Genomic DNA, 22,481 nt, shown 5'->3' on the forward strand with positions numbered 1-22,481 from the left:
CTGGTTTTTGGTAACAGCTGGACGGCTCATGGAGAAGCAGAGAGTGTGTTGTGTACCGCCAATCAATGAGATTTGCACATTTTCATAAACGTTGTTGTCATATTGGCTTAGATATGATGGAAGGGAGATTTGAATTTAACATGGAGCTTCAACCAAAGCCAAAAATGTGGACATTTGCTTTGGTATTATGCCTCATGGAAACACGGAAATCTTGTTAGCTAAATGTCATACAGTCTTAATATATTATTTTGTAGGACCACTGGGTTTAAAAACATATGCATACACTTGAATGCAACCCCCCAAAATAATACAATTGGAGATTTAAAAAACTATGTATTCATTTATGCACCAATTAATAACATAATGGATGTTTCAATTGATTTTTCGACCCCCATTTTACTTTTATACTGTATATTGTGGCGTGGTCTCTGAATATTTTTCTTTGTAGAAGAAAGGTTAAGGATTAGTGGAATGAAATACAAAGTAAAAGGCTTTTCAAATGACAAAACCAGTATTACTGCAACAATATGTAGACATTCTGGAAATATTATAAACCGAACTCATCCAAGTTTTATAAATATAAAAACCTAGCATAGGCGACATAATATTAACAGCAGGTGGTAATGCTATCTAATCATAATCCTCAACCACACATGAGATTTGTCGCACACAATAGAACAGATACCTAACTACTCTTTATGGTGCAATACCCTCGTTAACATCCTTAGCGTGTCATATACAACCACCTACAAGTGGTCTTATCATCCCAGAAGGTTGATCCATATTACCGGTGACTATAAATCTCATGAACCTTACCTGATATACTGTATAGCCTACTGAATGCTTACAGGAATGTTTAGTAGGGGTATTAATGGTATCCTAATTATTACACCTGTAATTATTAGACTCCATCAAATTTGATGAATTGCATTCAAACTTAAGGTTGTATAAACTACAGAATAGTGGAAATTTGGCCCATTCATGCTCATGTAAAACTGTCATTGGATACCTCTGTCAGAAAAGTAAAAAAGCCAAATATTCATATCAGATATTGTATTATTCTTACAGTGGACTTCTTGTAGTTTTAATCTATACTTCCTGAAAGGAGGTGATGTATTGTCTTGGTTTTTTCTTTTTGGAACTCTCCAGTTCTCAGGTAAATGGGTGGAGAACAAGGGTAGGAGAAGGGGAAGGAGAAGGGGACAGAGCACAGAGACAGGTCATCCTGCCATCAAGGGCTAGGAAGTTCTTTGATCTCTGCATTTGAACAGCCAATGGGGAAGTGACACAGGAACAGTCTGTGACACAGGAACCATACAAGAGAGGCCAGGGCTTTCCACGGGAAACTCTGACCCTTCACTATCAACTGTAACTCAATATAATGTTGTTGCAATGTTCCGGCCCAGAAATACAGTATCGTTAGGGTTTAACACTTCATTAAATGTTGGCGCTGGTCCATTCTCTTCTCTTTTGATTTCCCAGTTGGATCATTCCAATGCTTCCCTGAAAATGTCAGATGTAGTTGACTTTTACTGTTTATGAACAAATAATCGAAATGTGTGTTATAATACATGTATGTAAAATAAAATGCTGTTGTAAAATTGACAGGGATAATAGCAGTTATTCATCACCTGTAGAGTCTCACATATAATGGTGAATAAATATGAACTGTTTTTCACACAAATAAGTAACTGATTCAAATAATGATTTATTCAACCATTAAAGTGTCTTCTATTTCTTCTTGAGGTTTACAGAAATAGTTCCACATAGTAGCTCTAGCTATAACACCATGAGAAAACTTGCCATATGAAGAACTGCTGTGACACAGTGCGAGAAGTATCCCCTTTGAGCTTGTAACCGGAGTAGAAAAATGATTAACTTATATTGCATCTCACCTCCTCCAGGTATGTTTCTCTCACGTGGTCATAAAGCAATCCGTTGATTTGCACCTGACTTTCGCATTCGCTTTGAGGCACCCCTGTCCCTGCCTGGCCAAGCTAATGCCAATGAAAGCTTGTTGACTCACAGCTAGCAGATTGTCCCTGGCACCCGCTTAATGAGACTCCAGAGTTAGGGTGACAGAGACACCTAAACCTCTCCTGTCTTCTTATAGGAGCTGGGTGTACACACACTCTCTTTGTAGATGTCTGTACAGCGGTGTCGATAATGAAAATTGAAGCACTACTTATGTTTCATTGAGCAGGGTACAGCATTCAATAAAAAAAACATACAGAATAATTCACACTCTTCTAGCCCTTGTAGTAATTGTAGTACTAAAATGAGGCAGGTGCGTTATTGAGACAACATGGCATCACACTGAACTGGTAGAGCCCCAGGTGCGTAGCCTAAACGCGGTCTTCTCCATACTGGATGTCTCCACCTCAATTTGCCCATATCCACTGTGTAGATCGATTGTGCTGTTATACTGGGCACCCCGGATAGCGTCCTCGACTACTTTCACGTTGGGCACGGAGAAAGCGTTTGACTGTGTCACACATTATTCCGTTGTCTGTAATTGACAAAGAAGCAATTGCCCTGATTTCCTTTCTTCACAACAACCACTGGGGCTGCCCGTGGCGAAGTTGACGGCAGGTCATTATCGTGAGTAATCTGGTTTCAAAGAGGTGCCCATGTGCCAGCACAGTGGCCATCTTAAATAAAACCGAATATGTGCAGGGAAAAACAACTCCGTTTATGTGATACCTTTTTGTTCTGCAGCACGGAATCGGTCCCATCTTATTGCAAGACGTGCCCCATTAAAATCCCTCCAAGGTAGCAGCAACATATCGAGGATTCCTATGTATTCAAAACATGGTGTGACAATTCTCACCTAGCACAATGGAATTTTCATTTGAGGTTTGAATATTGCAATGAGGTCCATTGGGACCATTCTATTAGCTAGAGGTGGAGACCTTTATGTAGCTAGCCCTGGGGGGGGCTCTGATGCCAGGGTGAGTCCCTCAGTAGCATGCCAGCAGTAAAACAGGAGTCCATTCTCAGGTCAACTAGACACATCTGAGAATCGCCTGCTAAAACCAGGAATGACGATATAAAAAGCAGAGGCTGTCAAATAAATGAACTGAATATCAGAAACGTTTGAATGTAGCTGGTTCAGCATGAGGAAGCAGGATTCAGGCTTCTTCAACGTGTCTCATTACTTCACAGCTATTTCATTGTGATGACAACAATAATGAAACAATAATGAAACTCTTCAGTGGGGATCTGTAGCAGACATCACATTAACGATCAGTGAAAATTCTGCGGAAGAAAATCGTGGAAATTAAAGGGGTTAATAGTTGGCCTGTTAATTATTACCATGGATGCGGATATAACCTCAGTTCCTCCAATATGACTGTGTGTGGTGAGGCTGTGCATGGATTACTGTGCAGCTCAGTGACAGAGGGCAGGTCAGGGCCAGCTATTAAAGGCCTGTTAATGTGGTTAATTAGCGGACTGAGGGGCCATAAACCTCAGCCAGAGATCAGAGCTCTGTCACCATGTTTGCTCTACACTGCTCATCTGTTAGCATGCTGGGAAGACTGGAACAATAAAACAAACAAAAAACTTGTTTTGATTATTCATGTGTTCCTCTACACACAGTGTTGCTAACTCTTAATGTTCTTGGGAGTTCGTGGGGGCAACAATATTCATATTTTATTAAATCAGTTTCCTAATTCTTATCTGTGTTTTCCCTGAAATAGGTTACAGTGCCTTGCGAAAGTATTCGGCCCCCTTGAACTTTGCGACCTTTTGCCACATTTCAGGCTTCAAACATAAAGATTTAAAATTGTATTTTTTTGTGAAGAATCAACAACAAGTGGGACACAATCATGAAGTGGAACGACATTTATTGGATATTCCAAACTTTTTTAACAAATCAAAAACGGAAAAATTGGACGTGCAAAATTATTCAGCCCCTTCACTCCGTATAAATGCACCTGCACTGTGATAGTCTCAGAGGTCCCTTAAAAGAGCAGAGAGCATCATGAAGAACAAGGAACACACCAGGCAGGTCGGAGATACTGTTGTGAAGAAGTTTAAAGCTGGATTTGGATACAACAAGATTTCCCAAGCTTTAAACATCCCAAGGAGCACTGTGCAAGCGATAATATTGAAATGGAAGGAGTATCAGACCACTGCAAATCTACCAAGACCTGGCCGTCCCTCTAAACTTTCAGCTCATACAAGGAGAGGACTAATCAGAGATGCAGCCAAGAGGCCCATGATCAGTCTGGATGAACTGCAGAGATCTACAGCTGAGGTGGGAGACTCTGTCCATAGGACAACAATCAGTCGTATATTTCACAAATCTGGCCTTTATGGAAGAGTGGCAAGAAGAAAGCCCTTTCTTAAAGATATCCTTAAAAAGTGTCGTTTAAAGTTTGCCACAAGCCACCTGGGAGACACACCAAACATGTGGAAGAAGGTGCTCTGGTCAGATGAAACCAAAATGGAACTTTTTGGCAACAATGCAAAACGTTATGTTTGGTGTAAAAGCAACACAGCTCCTCACCCTGAACACACCATCCCCACTGTCAAACATGGTGGTGGCAGCATCATGGTTTGGGCCTGCTTTTCTTCAGCAGAGACAGGGAAGATGGTTAAAATTGATGGGAAGATGGATGGAGCCAAATACAGGATCATTCTGGAAGAAAACCTGATGGAGTCTGCAAAAGACCTGAGACTGGGACGGAGATTTGTCTTCCAACAAGACAATGATCCAAAACATAAAGCAAAATCTACAATGGAATGGTTCAAAAATAAACATATCCAGGTGTTAGAATGGCCAAGTCAAAGTCCAGACCTGAATCCAATCGAGAATCTGTGGAAAGAACTGAAAACTGCTGTTCACAAATGCTCTCCATCCAACCTCACTGAGCTCGAGCTGTTTTGCAAGGAGGAATAGGAAAAAATGTCAGTCTCTCGATGTGCAAAACTGATAGAGACATACCCCAAGCGACTTACAGCTGTAATCGCAGCAAAAGGTGGCGCTACAAAGTATTAACTTAGGGGGGCTGAATAATTTTGCACGGCCAATTTTTCAGTTTTTGATTTGTTAAAAAAGTTTGAAATATCCAATAAATGTCGTTCCACTTCATGATTGTGTCCCACTTGTTGTTGATTCTTCACAAAAAAATACAGTTTCATATCTTTATGTTTGAAGCCTGAAATGTGGCAAAAGGTCGCAAAGTTCAAGGGGGCTGAATACTTTCGCAAGGCACTGTATGTGTGGTTCCCAGAATTTCTGGCCACCCTGTCTATCTTATTGACAGTGGCCGATATATAGGCTAATATGTCAAATATGACACTTGCTTGTATTCGATCACTCTGCGCACTGTTTCTTTAACCTTATTGCGACGGAGAGATCGACAGAGCCTTGACCTCAGGCTTGTTGGGTAGTTTACAGAAACACTCCTTTATAGTCAAATCAAACGCGGAGGTAGCCCATTGTTGCCGTCTCAGAAACTGATTAACAATCGGCAGTAAAACACAACGACCTCAAAGGCTACTTATCGCAGGCTTGTCTTTGTCAAAAGACTGGCAGACGCAGCATCAAAGGACAGTGGAAAGGTATGGGGTCAAATATTGTTTTGTTTATTCATTTATACCATTGAATGAAGAGTTTGTAAAATCATTTAAATATGTTCTGGCACTTACCGTCCCTAATCGCCTTTTAAATCATGATTAAATGTTGGTTTCAACAATTTGTTTTTAAACTAAATTCATTTTCACCTGCAATGGTTTGAAACACCAGTAGCAGCTCTGACATGCCTTGGGAGCAGGCTTATCAAGGCCAATTCACACTATACTGACAGCCCTGGCCTGATGTTAGCCCATATCACAGACTTCATTCACAGGCTTGAGCAGAAAGACAAAGCCAGGGCATAGCAGGATCAGCAATGCTAATCATCATGTATGAGTGTATAGTGTCCCGTTCCCACCATTGTCTCCTACAGTAGACTGCATCTGCAATATCACTGATCCTCTAGGCCTCTTATCCTATCCAGAGAGCCGTGAAGTGTGGCTGACTACACCGGTTTAGTGATGCGGTGTGAACTTTGACACCAGGTCAGAGGAGGTGAGGAGGAACTCCAGCTCATGGAGCAGACAAAAAGACATATAACCCCATGTTATACGAACGCTCCCCATTCATTGTTGACGTCTGGTTAACGTACATTTCATCCGACTTCAAAATCCATCTAAACCGCTCAAAGCATGGATCGTTCTTCGTGCCAATGCTTGTTGTCCGGTGCACGATTTCCCATCACAGTTTAAACACAGTTTATGAGTCCATATAACGAGACCATAGAAAACAAAATCATTTGTGTAAGAAAAATCTTGAGAAATGCCTGCAGGTCTGACTTTAAAGGGAGAAGAGACGGTCTTCATGGAGCTCCTTGTACATCCCAGATAGCAAAACATGTGAATGTCTGAGTGGAGACGAGACATAGGATTCCCTTTCCTCTCTTTTTATCACAGTCGGATCCTCTGGCTGATCAGGGGGAGCCAGGTTAAAAACAAGTCTGACATAAATATGGGTTAGAATCCAGCTAGGCATTCTCAGATGTGTCAGTGGCCTTTGCCACACTTATCGCCTGACGTGAGGTCCGCTACACCTGACCAAGACAACCACTCTCCACGTGAAGTGTAAAAGAGGGGACAATGGTCACGAATTTAACACGACGGCGAATTTCAGCATGGAGACATCTTGTCCATTTTCATTACAAAGCCTCAGCTGAAGAGACATTTCAAATAAAGTGTGTGAAGACGTCAAGTGAGCTCAGTAAAACATTCGAACACAATGGGTGACAAATTGTGTTTCTATTGGGATTTATTTTGTATTATGGGGAGAATATCAATATCTTTGACTGAAAGCGTACTGAATCTCCAATAGCCTACTGTTGAAGTGTAGACTTCAGAGCTCTTTTTGACATATTTACTTGATTACTTACTTCCTTTTACTTTTCAATGGTTAAACATTGACATTTTACTACCTATGGCACAGGGAGTATGTCAACCCTAAGCCCCATATCTCCCGAGTTGCCAAACATGAACTTGGTTTGGATTGGGTTCTGTAATGTCATGTCGAAATCGTCTAAATTACCAACAAGACAAAGGTTAATTACCCAGGCAAAAGGTAAGTCTGTCAAAAGTGCTATGAGGCATTTTCATGGCTGTCTCACTTGAGGAAACTAAGTGTACCCTTCTGCAAAGGCAAAAAGCCTCCATCATAACCATATACCATGCACAATGCCATGTCAAATTGACCCGTTATTTAACATTCGTATTAATATTGCCTTACGTAGTGATAACTCTCGATGTGCTATTTACAATACCTCTAACACTTCATAAAATATTGGCTCGGTCACAACAATTGGCCAGTGTGAGCGTAGCATGTAGCATTAAGTATATGTAGCCTGTTAGGGGGGATTCGGGGTTGATTGTTACAGTCTGCCAGACATCTGTAACTGGTACAGGCTAATAAGCTTCTGGTATATACAGCTTCTGGCCTTAATCAGGCCCCGTGCAACTGACACACTACAATCAGCGTCATACTGATAGGATGGTCATGACATTGCTCTGACATCGCTCTGTAATACCTTGTGTAAATGTTGTGTGAAACCTTCTATATTTTCACATATTGCCCAGCATAGACGTAAATATATAAATATATATATTATGTTGTTTTTTTTATTCACATATATGTACTTCGTATTATTATTATCTTAAAATAACGTGCCATTTATCATCCTTTAAAGAAAATATGTAATCTAATAAAGTGCCTTCAGTCGGTGAGTCTCTGCGTTCGTTGGTATTTCAACAGGCAGGCGCGTGCTGTGGAATACCAGTAATCTCAATTAAAGGGTTTACCTGACAAGGGCACTTAAGCATATCTAGCATTTATAGACAGCTACTGCATTAACCCTATTCTGATTACTATTACTTTACAGCTCCCGTGTTTATACAGAATAAATCTGACCAGTATAGAGGATATTAGGCAGCAGTAAGTATATTGTAAATGAACGTTTATGGTAAAACTGCCCCATAAACACGTGGCTATATAAGCTAGTATGAGCACTGCAGAGGCAATTGTTTTTTTATTGAAGGTGGTAAGAGTTATTTGCTCTGTTTGGTTTCTTTTTATTTGCTTTAAATAATTGTCTGTTTACATAGATTGTGATAATATTCCCTTCTTTGATTGTCTGTCAACAGATTCCATTCAGATTATGACACATCTGTCTTAAAAGTTACAGTTTAAATGAATCCATGAGGGCACTCGTAACTGCTGTTGAGAGTCAATTTAGCACCTAAATAGGCTGGTTTTGTTAAAAGTGAACATATTTTATTAAGAAATCATTATTTCCTGTACGCGCATGCAAGATCATTTGGTTTTGAACGGCCATTTTGATATTTGAACAGTAAAGCTACAGTAATTGCCTTTGGCTGATAATCCAGGTAGGCCTATTTATCTGGAGGTGTGTGGTAATATTTCAACATGTTTCCATAAGCCGCTTTTAGGAATCCCCTATACTATCAGAGCATCAGACTCTCTCAACAACCATTTCTCTGTTACTGTGGTGAGGACATTTTTTTTAGCATTACCCCCCCAATAACATTTACAGCCTTAAGGAAGCTGAGAGCAAGAATCCCATTGTTTATACAAATTATTATCTGTTTACCTGGGAAAAGACACCACTGAAAAGAGAAAAAGGCTTATCAAAAACATTGTGTTTAAATTCATTTTCAAGAAAAAATATATATTTTTAGCAACTACCTTTGAATCCTAGAGACTTTGGATCCAGTTTTATTTGAATCCTAGAGCCACCATCATGACTACTTCTTGGCAAGGACCAAATGATTATAATGGTAGGAAACTATCACATAAAAACACCATTACACCACTACACTGAACATGCCTCTGATAGTGCTGACCTGTGCGTAAAGATGCCAGTGTTTCTGTGGCAAGACCAACCTCCTAGCGAGACTCTGGGAGAGCTTGTAAAAGTAACTAAACATACAGCAGATCATCTGGGGCTTTCCTCTTGTCATTTCTTTAGTGTTTAGATGATAGACCGATAAGTCTAAAATACTTTCCCTTGGAGACCAGAGCAAAAACAACCCCACCCACCAATACCTGTCAGTCCAACCCTCGTTGTGTGTCACTGGCAGTGGGTTCCAGCTCAAGTTGAAGGTTACTCTTTTTGGAGGTACTTCCTGGTGTTCAGGAGGGCACTGATATGGTTCTATCTCATTGATACCACCCGTGGTGTTTAACACAAAACGGAACTTAGAGCTGCTGAAGTTCAAAGTTCAGAACCATTGTCATTTACAATTTCCAGGCATCCAAACAAGACCTGACACATAACAGGAAATGCTTTGTCCTAACCAAGTGTCACTCCACATTGGGTTGTCAAGTCTAGGTAGAAACGAATAACAACCTTGCCTCAGTGAGGGGAGATTACTGAATCCAAGGTTCTTAATGCATTTTTATGGTTTCAAAAATATGTATGAGGCAGATTTCTCTCATATATTAGATTTACAGTACCACATTAAAACACTTTACTTCTACATGTTATTTCATCCGTAGTATTACTTTTGGGTACCTTCCATGTGTGTGTAAAATATTACTGTTTCAGATTTTTTATTCATACATTTTAGATGTGTATGAAAATGTTTTTTTTTTTTTTTTTGCCAAACGCTATGTATTCATTGTTAAGACGGAATGGAATGTTCGTATGCTTTATATTTGACCTTGATATGTTTCCCCAAGCTACTATCTTAAGATGAATTCCCTTCCTGTAAGTCGCTCTGGATAAGAGAATATGCAAAGTGACTAAAATGTCAAATGTAAATGGTTTACATAAAGATCTCATTATACTTTATATCATTTTGAGTTTTTAAAATATTTTTTACATTTGTTAAATATTGATGTCACAAATGTATAATTTGTACATTTCTTTATAAAAAATGTAGTTATTTGTTACATTTGACTGTGGAAAGCCTAGCATTGCTACTTGTTTCTCTGAGAGTGAGGGAGATATATAGCATTTTGTGAAAAAAATAAAATAAATACTTATTAGTCTCTAGGAAAAGAAACCACCAAGTGATAGATTTGAAACAAATACATGTCGCTCATTGAACAGTCTCATGATTAGATAGTGAAAAAACACATTGATTTCTTTCATAATTTCTTTAAGCAATAAAAGCTAACATACAAACATTTCGGAGAAATGAAAAAAATAGTTTGGGATTCTTATATATATTATTACATTGTTTGCGGTGGGAAGGAAACATGTTACCAAGATTTTTAAAGATTTTTTTTGTGTTATTTATATTTTATTGCAAGTACCAAATTGTCCTCTCTAGTGGTCATTAGGACATCAATATGAAAAAATGACATTACAGTCAATGGGTGCAGTAGGTGAAAAACATTAACATTACTGTCAATGTGTACAGTAGGTGAAAAACATAGTTGCGGCACCCAGGTGTCCAATACAGAGGACATTTCTTGATTAGCTCTTATTTAGCTCTTATTTAATGTGAAACAAATATTATCCAGTTCTGACAACTCACTTAACTATTCCTGAGATATTCACTTACTAGAAACTATTTGAACATTAAACTCACAAAAAAAAGTATAACAATTACACACACTTTTGACATTTCCATAAAATATGCAAATTTTGACAACAGAACATTTTTTATAAGAGCCAGGAAGATGAAGTTGTCAAGGTCACACCCACACGTGGTATCATTGTAAAGCCCAGAATGCCCTCTCCAATGTACAACAAGACTTAATACAGTGGCTTGTAGATAATGACCAAGAACTGATGTCTACTAGAGAGGACAGAAAATGTAGGGCATGGTGTTTTGGAATGAAACTTCATATCGCCCTCTGTCAGTCTTTACAAGCAACACTTTGGTTTGGGCCTCATCATTCAAATAGGCCTTTCTTATCTTTGTGGGTGTGAGGGGGGACTAAAGCATGCTTACTCCATGTTTAATGACACTGTAGAGATAGTTTCTAACACTGTCTGCTAACATAGGACTCCAAATGGGACAGTATTGGCTCTACCTTCACAGTTTACAGGGTCCTAGAATCTCACCACCCTCCGTACTCCTTCCTGGGCTCAGAATCTCACCCAATGGCCTTCTTCTCCCTGGCCTTGTGGGTCAAGAGATGTTCCCAAACAGATGGATCCTCCTGCTCTGTTTACTCACCGCCTTTCGCACCTTGCCCTTTGGACGCCGCGCCCTGCCTTTGGTAAGTAGATTGGCAAATAGGTCTGTGCGTGCGACGCAGCAGGGCTGATTACCGCAGGCCTCCACAGAGTGCGCCTCTCCGTCGCGGGGCCGTGATAACGGGTAGAGATGATATTAAAAGGACTCTATCCTCCTGGAGCCAATCGCTCCTTATCATGCCACTCAGTTTTACTGTGCAAACAGTCCTGCCTCCTTGGTGAGTTGTCACGGGCCCTGCCTGTCTCTATGTCACTTTGACCACTGACTCTATCACTTTTTTAAAATGTTATGACATGATCCCTCTCCTTGAACCTGCTGATGTTCACACAAAGACCCACACAATAATGATCCAAAATACTACATTGTAAATCTATAAGGTCACAACGCAAACCCCCGAATAAATTCAATTCGATACGCAATGATCACTTACGTAGTTTTCTTCAACTTTCTCACGTTAGGTGGATTCAGAGATGAAGTGTCGGCTGAAATCACATTTCTCCAATGATGTTCGTCCCAATCGTTCCCATTTGAAATGCACTGTTGCCATTTGAGTGCCTCGAAAACAACACACGCTGCACGGTACGCTTATGGCCACACTTACGTAGCCTTAAGACATTGAAGGAGGATTGTCCCATTGGGGACACTTTTGAAATGATGTACTCCTAAAAGTGTGTGACAGATGGTCATAATATAAACGTGTGATCCAAATCTCTTCCGTTGTCCTTCTGTAAAGAATGAGCTCCAGAGTTGACAATAAAGCTTTTAATACAAATTACTTAAAAAATATACACTTTATTATTCTGGCTTGGAATCAGAACCATTTACAAGTATTCCCAGTATGTGATGGGCAGAGCAGAAGAGATATCAACAACAGAAACAGTAGAAGCCATTATAACAGTGAAATACAACAATTTAATATCTATATATGTTTATAGCAGTTCTTTTTCTCTGTTCATTGTCTCCCTTTCGGACAAGACAGACCAACACGAACGTGTGCAGAGCGGGTGGCCGTCCTATCGCCTTCAACCACAGCACATGGGCCGCCATTTTCTGTTTAATTCCCGATGATTCTGCGAATTGAATTCGCCATAGTTTTTCGACACCCAGCAGGTGATCTACTGCGCATGGCCGACGTTCGTGTTGGTCTATCTTGTCCTTTAGACGTTTGTTATTATTATTATTATTTTTTTACAGAAGCAAATAAAACAGCAGCAAGTCTATATTTCTTGTCTGTCTTTGGAGCTGTAAGACTCCTGCATTTGACCCCATGATGCTCGAGCTGTTGACCGGGGGGCGGGGTCACTATTGCAGGTTAGATTTGGACAAAAGTATTTTTTTCCCCATCACGTCAGACCATCGTCCTCAGTATTCTTCTTTGATAGTCATTGGTATAGACGGAGACACTAAGCCGCCACTGCTGCTGGTCACCATGGCAACGTTGCCGGGCATGCCAGAGCCTGGGGGAGTAGGTGTTGTTGTGGACGCAGGCTGAGGCTGTTGCATCTTCTTCTTGTTCACCTTCCTCTCTTTGGCACGCCGATTCTGAAACCAGATTTTTACCTATGGAATCAAGAAAAGATTTGATGTAAGTGCTCCGTGACTGGTCCAGTAAACTTTTGAGAAAGGCGTGCGTGTTTGTGTGTGTGTGTGTGTGAGAGAGAGAGAGAGAGAGAGAGAGAGAGAGAGAGAGAGAGAGAGAGAGAGAGAGAGAGAGAGAGAGAGAGAGAGAGAGAGAGAGAGAGAGAGAGAGAGAGAGAGAGAGAGAGAGAGAGAGAGAGAGAGAGAGAGACAGACAGACAGACAGACAGACAGACAGACAGACAGACAGACAGACAGACAGACAGACAGACAGACAGACAGACAGACAGACAGAGAAAATTGAGAGATTGTCCCCTGTCCCATGATGTTGTGTCTGCTGACCTGTCGTTCTGAGAGGCTGAGAGACGTGGCCAGCTCTGCTTTCCTCCTGATGGTGATGTAGCGGCTATAGTGGAACTCTTTCTCCAGCTCCAACCGCTGGTGATCTGTGTACACCACCCGGTACTTGTCTTTCGTTCTTGTCTTACCACCTGCAACAGAGTACGGCCATCTGTCAACTTTTATATTGCGTGTGTCATGTAGAAAAACAACTTATATTTTGACTAACTTTAATCCTTAAGAGTCTATTGACGCCACCCATGCGTCGATCGAAGTAACAGTAAAAATCTGTCAATTTCAGCTGGAGATATGCACAGGCTGCATCTCAATCCAACGCATCCGCCTCTGTCGGCCTTCCACATCTGCGGTGGAAGGTGGCCGAGCTACAGTAGTGTTTGTCACATGAGACATCCCGAAAATCGGTCTTCTCACGAAAATGTGTGTAACGTCCCGAACGGTTTAGCCAACAAAACGAATATGACCACAAGATGAGACTCTCACGAACACGATGTGTCACGGGACTCATCTGAAGGTAACCCATACAAATGAATGAAAGTACGGAGTTAGTTTTGTGCCAACAAAAATAATGGGTTAATTAAATATGTGTCCAAAAAAACTCAAACATTTCCTGAGCTTTCTTATATCTCCTAGATATAGGACAGACACTTTAAAACCATATGATACATTTTTTTTTACTGTCTTTCTTACCATTTATGAATATGTTAGTCCAGTGGTTCCCAACGTTTTACGATTAACCGTACCAACAACTGAATTTAGCTTTGCCCCGAGTACCCTTGAAGGACCCCTTCATGTGCATTTCAGAGGCAGGCCTATGGTGTTACGTCTCTTCCTGAGGATCGGCCAAGTACCCCCTGAGGATCGGCCAAGTACCCCCTGAGGATCGGCCAAGTACCCCCTGAGGATCGGCCAAGTACCCCCTGAGGATCGGCCAAGTACCCCCTGAGGATCGGCCAAGTACCCCCGTAGGATCGGCCAAGTACCCCTGAGGATCGGCCAAGTACCCCCTGAGGATCGGCCAAGTACCCCCTGAGGATCGGCCAAGTACCCCCTGAGGATCGGCCAAGTACCCCCTGAGGATCGGCCAAGTTGGGAACCACTGTGTTAGTCAATGCGTTTCTATAGGCTACAGCAGTAAAGGGCAAATTCAATATTATATCAAATCTTTTTTTTTTATATACATAAAGGGGTCCTAAAATAATAAATCAAATAGCTAAATGATCCATGGTATGACCATCTTAAAACAACTCCATATGTTAGCTTAGTAGACCCCAGTATAAACTAGCCGAACAGATGTGATTCTGAGTAGGACTCCTTTTCACTAGGAGACAGGGCTTGACCTGCATTGGCTATAATGGGAGGATGACTGGCCTACTGTCCTGTCACATTTCACATTAACTTGCATGCCGTAAATAAACAACATTAGAAGAGTAAATAAAGATGACATCAGACATCTGTGAAAATGTGGTGTCTGCTTCATTTCATACATGAAACCTTTCACTAAAACACACACACACACACAGATAAAGTAGCAAAGCTCTGGGATCAACCAGGCCTTTTTAATTAGGTACCGTAAATCAAAAGTCACTTCATTCTGTCCATAGTGAATGAGGCACCTAAGTGCAGACGCAGCGACCAGGTTAAAGATTAAAATGTGTGAGCTGAGAGGGTGAGGGGGCTGCCTGTGAGGGCGCCAGGCCTGACGACCAGAGAGTTATCCAGACCATTAGGCTGTTGAAACACAGAACACACCCTCCTGCTCCCATGTTCCCCTAATTGTTCCTCTTCACCTCCTGATTCATAATTCTCTCATGACCGTTGTTTTCAAACGTCCATGTTGACCGAGGAGGACCGCTCCTAAACGGACGGCATCTGAGGTAGTGAATAAGGCACCTAATGAGCCACGTCATTATTTACGGCATGTATGTCTACGGGGGTATTGACCCATACAATCGTAATGCTGCGTTGATCAAAAACTGTACTGACTGTAGTGGCTCTCATCGCCAGCGGCGACACATTTTGCGGTCACATGGGAAGCCCACCAAGGGGCTCACTTTGAGCCTGTACATTAGCATTTCATTTGAATGTTAGGTGGCAAAGCATTGTAACGCTGCACTGGGAGAGACGAAACCGTAGAGGAGCCAGAAATATTCAACAGTCCGGTGATAGTTTCTCTTGATGGAACTACTAAAAATGCCAAACAGCATTCAAAGAACCCACAAAAAGTAAAAACATAATTCAGTCCAAATGTGAAAAGTTTGAGAAGTGGTGGTGTTTACATTGCATAGATAGGTGGAGATAAATCTATAACTCTGCTTATTAAAAATGGCAACCACTGATGGCAAAACATTGCACTGTCCATTAATCTATGGAGCGCTGTACTTCTGTAATTACTACCATTGACGGCTGCTGAGATAAATGGTTAAGCAGTTGAGGTTAAGGAGATTTTCTGGCCGGTACGATAAAGTGACATGGAGATAATCTGTAACATGGACCGTAGAACTCTCTGTCTGGGACATCCAGATAACCACATGGACTGGAACGACGAATTTTGGATAAAAATGTACTTTTGAAGCATCCACGTCCAATAGGTACAGTAAACTGGACATTTACGGAAGCCCAAAGTCTGTGTAATTACAAAGACTTTGTAATCAGAAGCGGTCCCAGGCAGCCATTGACGACAACTTGATTTCTGTTGGGTTTTCTACACAGGAAGAAAAGCATTAAGAGTCATCTAACTCTCAGTCTGGGCAGTTTGGTCTACAGGATTCACATAGGTTCAACTGCATTCCTGTAATTCAGTTTCAGTTATCTACCTATAATCTATGAGGCCAGAAGGAGCATGCATACTCTGAAATTATTTGCTATTTTCTCTTCGGGCCTGCTTTCTTGAACTGATAAATGTGATTTAACACAAACTACTCCCGCCTTGAGACATAATTCCTAACAAAGTATTACAACACAGAAAACTATTCTAGAGCCCTGACATACAAAAAGACAACAAACCTCTTAATTTGCCTAACAAGATCTTCGAACCACAGCAGACTGTTTATTTAATTTGATCACTTGCAGGTTTAGCCGTCTCAGCTGACTCTAAAGAATTCTTATTGAAATTATGAAAAAATCCTGTAACATTATGAAATATGCAGATGTCGGGGGAAAAGGAGTGATTGCTCACGTAATAATTGTGACGTCTAAACCAGACAAAATCCAAATGAATTTGATGATGTGTATATTATGCCTATTATAGACTACAGTATGCCTATTATAGACTACATTATGCCTATTATAGACTACATTATGCCTATTATAGACTACATTATGCCTATTATAGACTATAGTATGCCTATTATAGACTACATTATGCCTGTTATAGACTACATTATGCCTATTATAGACTATAGTATGCCTATTATAGACTACATTATGCCTATTATAGACTACATTATGCCTATTATAGACTATAGTATGCCTATTATAGACTACATTATGCCTATTATAGACTACATTATGCCTATTATAGACTATAGTATGCCTATTATAGACAACATTATGCCTATTATAGACTACATTATGCCTATTATAGACTATAGTATGCCTATTATAGACTATAGTATGCCTATTATAGACTATATTATGCCTATTATAGACTATATTATGCCTATTATAGGCTACTAGCCTACTACTATTACTATTCACTACTGATGATAGGCAATTATAATCATAACTATAATCATTGAGCGCTTATTATTTGAATAGGTCAACACACAATGCAATTCAAATGCATACCCTGCTTTACCCTCAACTGTCAATACATTGATTGCCGTGATTGGGAGTCCCACAGGGTGGAGCGTCGTCTGGGTTTGGCCGGTGTAGGCCATCATTGTAAATAAGAAATTGTTTTTAACTGACTTGCCTAGAGGTTAATAAAGTTTAATTTAAAAATATATATATATATATATATATATTTAAACATTACATAGCCCAAACTACACAGATGTAGGATCTTCATTTGGGTGAGAGTTTTCTACAGCAGGAAAATTATTCTGCAGCAACAGGACATGTGAATTATTAGGCTATTGTGTATGATAGAGTTTTCGTTGGGGCAATTCAAGTCTGACATTTCAAAGTGGAAATGACCAACTTTAGAAGCCTTTTTAAAACTCAAATACACTAGAAATGTGTATTTTTGGGGCGGCAGGGTAGCCTAGTGGTTAGAGCGTTGGACTAGTAACCGGAATGTTGCAAGTTCAAACCCCTGAGCTTACAAGGTACAAATCTGTCATTCTGCCCCTTAACAGGCAGTTAGCCCACTGTTCCTAGGCCGTCATTGAAAATAAGAATTTGTTCTTAACTGACTTGCCTAGTTAAATAAAATAAAATAAAATAATTTCCTGCTGTCCAGAAAATTTGCAGTAACAAAAGAGTGATCAAATTAAGATCCCACGTCTGTACCCATAAAACGCATGAGATAATGCACTAATTGAAGATGGCATGCGAGGTGTGATTCATGTGTTCACACAAGCACTTCAGTGAGGAGCAACTGTGCCAATGAGCGCAAAATATAAAGATTATGTCAATGACATATTATATGACAATACACAGCAATGTCAAATACTTTGATGGGATTGGACAATTACTAAATCTTCATTTGGGTGAGAACTATGAAAAAGAACCCGGTATTCCATCTTTCTGAGTTGAAAAACGAACTCGTCTCTGAATTTAGAGAACAGGTGCACGCATCATTCAAGGAATGTGACTCCCAAGGGCAGTGGTTCTGGTTTTGCTTTTCCCTCTCAATACGGTGCCTACAGTATTTCATCATCTTTGATTTGAGAAAGAAAATGGGCCAAGATATTGAATTTAACCATTCATATTTCATATGTATGTGATTTGCTACATATACATATAGTTTATTATTATTTTAATAAACATTTTAAAACGTGATTTAGGCTTTACTTTCTATGGTTTTATGGACAACCAAATGATCCATTTTTGATGATTGATTACAAAAATGTATGAAACACCTCAGTAACCTACCTGAATTTGCCGGTGGTACGCTCCGCCTCATCCAATCGTAAGGGTTTCTGCGCTGAGAATTGGGAGACAGCTGCCCAACAGATGAGTTGATAGACGGGAGAAGCCCGGATTGTGGGACTGGAGAGAATTCTGGGGGACTATAGCCTATTGGCCCCGGATTAGATGTGGACGGTCCTGTCCCCGGCCCATAGGGTGACCACTCTTCCCGGCTCGGAGGGTAAGCGGGGTTCCAGGCCCCCGTCTGGCTGTGGTGAGGGTCATTGTTAATCCCAGCAACGTGGTGGTATCCGCTGAAATCCGAATACTGTGGAGGTGCGGGGACAAAGTTCTGATGGTTCAAGTTTAGGCTTGGATGTCGCACTGAATTTGGGTACATGCTGGGTTCCTTCTCCAAAAGATAACTCACGTACATCTTTCCGTATGGGAACTCGTGCGCATAGTGTGCGTCAAGCGCGTTGCTCCTGCCTCCTCTACCCCAGGTTTCTGTTGAACCAAGGCCTCCTCTACCTGGCTGGTCTATAGCCTACTCTTCAACTTCTTGTTTGCTAAACACGCTGCCAGTCAAAAGGTGTCGCGCTGACGTCAACATTTTATAGCCCTCATCTCCCTCCCTCACCTTATCCCACCAGGGACAATTTGCATTAGAGACGGGCCTGCATTTCAAAGGCAACAGAGCACCGGCATCAAAGCCGTCACGGGCATTTAGAAGAATGCTACAAATCGCACAGGAGAAACTAACATGAGTTCATGTTGATTGTCTCAATGGGAGAACCTGTCACTGCATTGTCCGCATAACGCCCATACATACCTTGTGGAATATAATGGTGAAGGGTCGAGGAACGTGGTAGCAAGGCCTGGGGTGGCCATGGCCTTAAAAAAAAAAACTAAAAGCAGATAGCCTATCTATAAAATCATGTTGTGCATATAAATGTGCCCCAATAAATCCCTATTAAATGTAAAAATGACCCTATATACTAACCATACAATTTCCTTAGATAGCCTACATCCTGCCATGTGCTCATCTCTTACTTGTTTTGGGTGATATACTTCTTGTAATATTAGGCCTATATGTATATTTATTTCATGAGTTGGCCTATATATTTTACTCTTCCGCTGGAGCATAACATATTTCAAGTGACCTTAAGCGGGAAAGTATTCATATGTTCTTTCTGTGCTGTGCTGAAACAGGTAGCGCGGCTCCAATGGCTGTATCCGGGGATTTCAAAAAGATCGCTGAGGTGATATGCCGGTCTAAATCTCGTTGTTCTAAACCAGGAGGAAGTGGCACATGGAATATTTCGAATTTTAATCAAACTCATTGCTCTCTCGTTGCCCCGAGTTTAAGCTTCTCTGTTGTTACCCCTCTTGTGCTTTAGACATTGAATTGAACCAGTGGAAAAAACATGCAGGTTGTAGCTGAGTTTCATGAGGGTCACACATTTAAAATAGAATTTGTCTAAATTTAGATACCATTGAAATACATCGACTTTCAAACGAAATACGACTTGAAAGCTAAATCAAACCGTCTATTTTGTAAAAACAATTCATGGTCAAACATTAGATGTCCATCCAGGTCATTATTCTATTGTAATTCATTCAGACCTTAATGTTCAAGTCATAATTACTAACGAAATAGAATATAATATTTCAAGTTTTCCTTTTTTTTCTTTTCTTTAGATCTACAATTAGTTTATTTCAGTTGTATGCTATTACCGGTAATAACAAAACGTAATGGAATGTCTAGAATAATTGTTTTCATTGGTTGAAGCATTTCAATAATACCGTTTTTAGCTACATTGTTCAAAAAAATATAAATAATTGTAGCTATTTATAAAAAAAAAGCTATTTATTTAAAAACGGCATTTTTGATTTATGAAGATTTCAAATATGTACAATTGTACTTTCATTCCTGTCATACAATAACACAGGTGCTTATCGCAACAACGTCAACAGTATAAACAATACAAACGAAAAAATAATTATAAACATCAAATTAGAACGATAACTATATAATAATAATTCATGAATTCAGTGTATTTCAGTTCAAGTGACAGTTTTTAGCATTCTGTCAGTATCAAAAGAAAATCAGACCTAGAAGCATTTGATCTATAATTCAACATAATATATTGAAGGCTGTTTATTATATAACACTTTCTTTCCTTGTGGTGAAGTAAGGCAGTTTAACAACCAGCACTAATCTTTTTAAACCGTTTCGCCAGTTTGAACCAGTTAATGTTCATATAATAACCCTATAATCGCCTAGTAAGAACCGTGGGAGCATACTGTACACTGTGAAGAAGCATTTGTGGGCAAGAGTACATTGCTACAGAGGCTTTGAGCTTCCCAGTGTCTCGTGGCATTCTACTGTTCTCTCTCCTCTCCTTGTCAAAGGTGTAGCTTTCTTGGGAGCACTATGTTCTGTGTGGGCTGGTGTGGTCACCTGTGCTCTGCGAGGAGGAGGACTGTGCTGTGAGGTGACCTCTGTCTGGCCCCTGAGGGGGTTCCTCCACCAGGCTGAGGGCCCAGGGAAGTGGCCCTGCTCTGGTTCCCCATGGCTCCCCATGGCTCCCAGTCTGGGACAGTGTTTGTCGGGCTCCGGGAGGACAGAGCGACACAATGACATGGGGAAGCCTCTCCCATCTCACCCGCCCTTAATGGTAAATATGCGTCCCTATCTGCCATTCTCCCACTGCTTCCCACAGACTACCAGTCTGCCTGCCTCTCTCAATTCAATTCAATTCAAATGGCTTTATTGGCATGGGAAAAATTGCCAAAGCAAGTGAAATAGATAACAAACAAAAATGTAATAAAATAATCTGAAATTGAATGTAAACATTACACTCACAACAGTTTCCCAATAATAAAGACGTTTCATATTGTTATATTATTGGCTATAATAATGTATAACAATGTTCGAAAGGGAAAATAAATAAGCAGACGAATATAGGTTGTATTTACAATGGTGTTTGTGTTCCACTGGTTGCCCTTGTCATATGGCAACAGCTCACAAATCTTGCTGCTGTGATGGCACACTGTGGTATTTGGCCTAAAAGATATGGGAGTTTATCAAAATGTTGTTTGCTTTCAAATTCTTTGTGAGTCTGTGTAATAAGAGGGGAATATGCGTCTCTAATATGGTCATACATTTGGCAGGAGGTTAGGAAGTGCAGCTCAGTTTCCACCTCGTTTTGTGGGCAGCGTGCACATAGCCTGTCATTTCTCAACAGCCAGGAACGTGCAACATCAACAGCAAGGCTATGGTCACTGAGTCTGTACATAGTCAAAGCTTGTATTATTTTTGGGTCAGTCACATTGGTTAGGTATTCTGTCACTGTGTACTCTCTGTCTAGGGCCAGATAGCATTCCAGTTTGCTCCGTTTGTTGGTTAATTATTTCCAATGTGTCAAGTAATTATCTTTTTGTTTTTCCCGTGATTTGGTTGGGTGTAATCGTGTTGCTGTCCTGGGGCTCTATAGGGTCTGTTTGCGTTTGTGAACAGAGTCCCAGAACCAACTGGCTGAGAGGTTCTCTAGGTTAATCTCTCTGTAGGTGATGGCTTTGTTATGGAAGGTTTAGGAGCCACTTCCTTTTAGGTGCCTCTCGAATTTAACAGCTCTTTTCTGGATTTTAGCAGGTATTGGCCTGATTCTGCTCTGCATGCATTATTTGGTGGGTTGACGTTGCACACAGATGATGTTTATGCATAATTCTGCATGCAGAGAGTCTCAATTTGGTGTGTGTCCCATTTTGTGAATTCCTGGTTGGTGAGTGGACCCCAAATGTCACAACCTTAGAGGGCAATGGGTTCAATAACTGATTGAAGTATTTTTAGCCAGATCCTAGTTGGGATGTCAAATTTGATGTTTCTTTTGATGGTGTAGAAGGCCCTTCTTGCCATGTCTCTCAAATCGTTCACAGCTTTGTGGAAGTTACCTGTTGTGGTGACGTTTAGGCCCAGGTAGGTACAAGTATTTGCTCTAAGGCAACTGTGTCTAGATGGAATTTGATGGAATTTCTCTCTGTGTTCCTCAGTCAAAGACACAACTGATTTATAAACATGTTATAGATGAACATGAATGTGTATTTCACCATTTTTCTTTCCCTGAGAAATGTAATTGTGAATTTTGAAACAGTTTCATGGGAAGAAATGAATAACACTCATGAAAATGGGTAAGATGAGAAAAAAGTTCAAAGCAGGCTGGGGAGGGGTGACAGTGTTAGGTCACACTTCACAACCAAGTGTGACTTCCTCGTCAACGCAG

At 40.5% G+C, this 22,481-nt stretch overlaps 1 protein-coding gene across 1 annotated transcript; it reads right to left on the reverse strand.

Annotated features, from left to right (window-relative positions):
- Nucleotides 1-11,991: 11,991 nt before the first annotated feature.
- On the reverse strand, nucleotides 11,992-18,735 carry LOC118390783 (homeobox protein CDX-1-like). Its single transcript, XM_035781493.2, has 3 exons — nucleotides 18,220-18,735; nucleotides 13,165-13,313; nucleotides 11,992-12,804 (listed from the first exon to the last, which is right to left on the reverse strand). Exons 1-3 carry the CDS (start codon nucleotides 18,629-18,631, stop codon nucleotides 12,607-12,609), a joined length of 759 nt encoding a protein of 252 aa, XP_035637386.1. The 5' UTR covers nucleotides 18,632-18,735; the 3' UTR covers nucleotides 11,992-12,606.
- Nucleotides 18,736-22,481: the final 3,746 nt, after the last annotated feature.

The sequence above is a fragment of the Oncorhynchus keta genome, chromosome 11, assembly GCF_023373465.1.
Source record: "Oncorhynchus keta strain PuntledgeMale-10-30-2019 chromosome 11, Oket_V2, whole genome shotgun sequence".
NCBI lineage: Eukaryota > Metazoa > Chordata > Actinopteri > Salmoniformes > Salmonidae > Oncorhynchus > Oncorhynchus keta.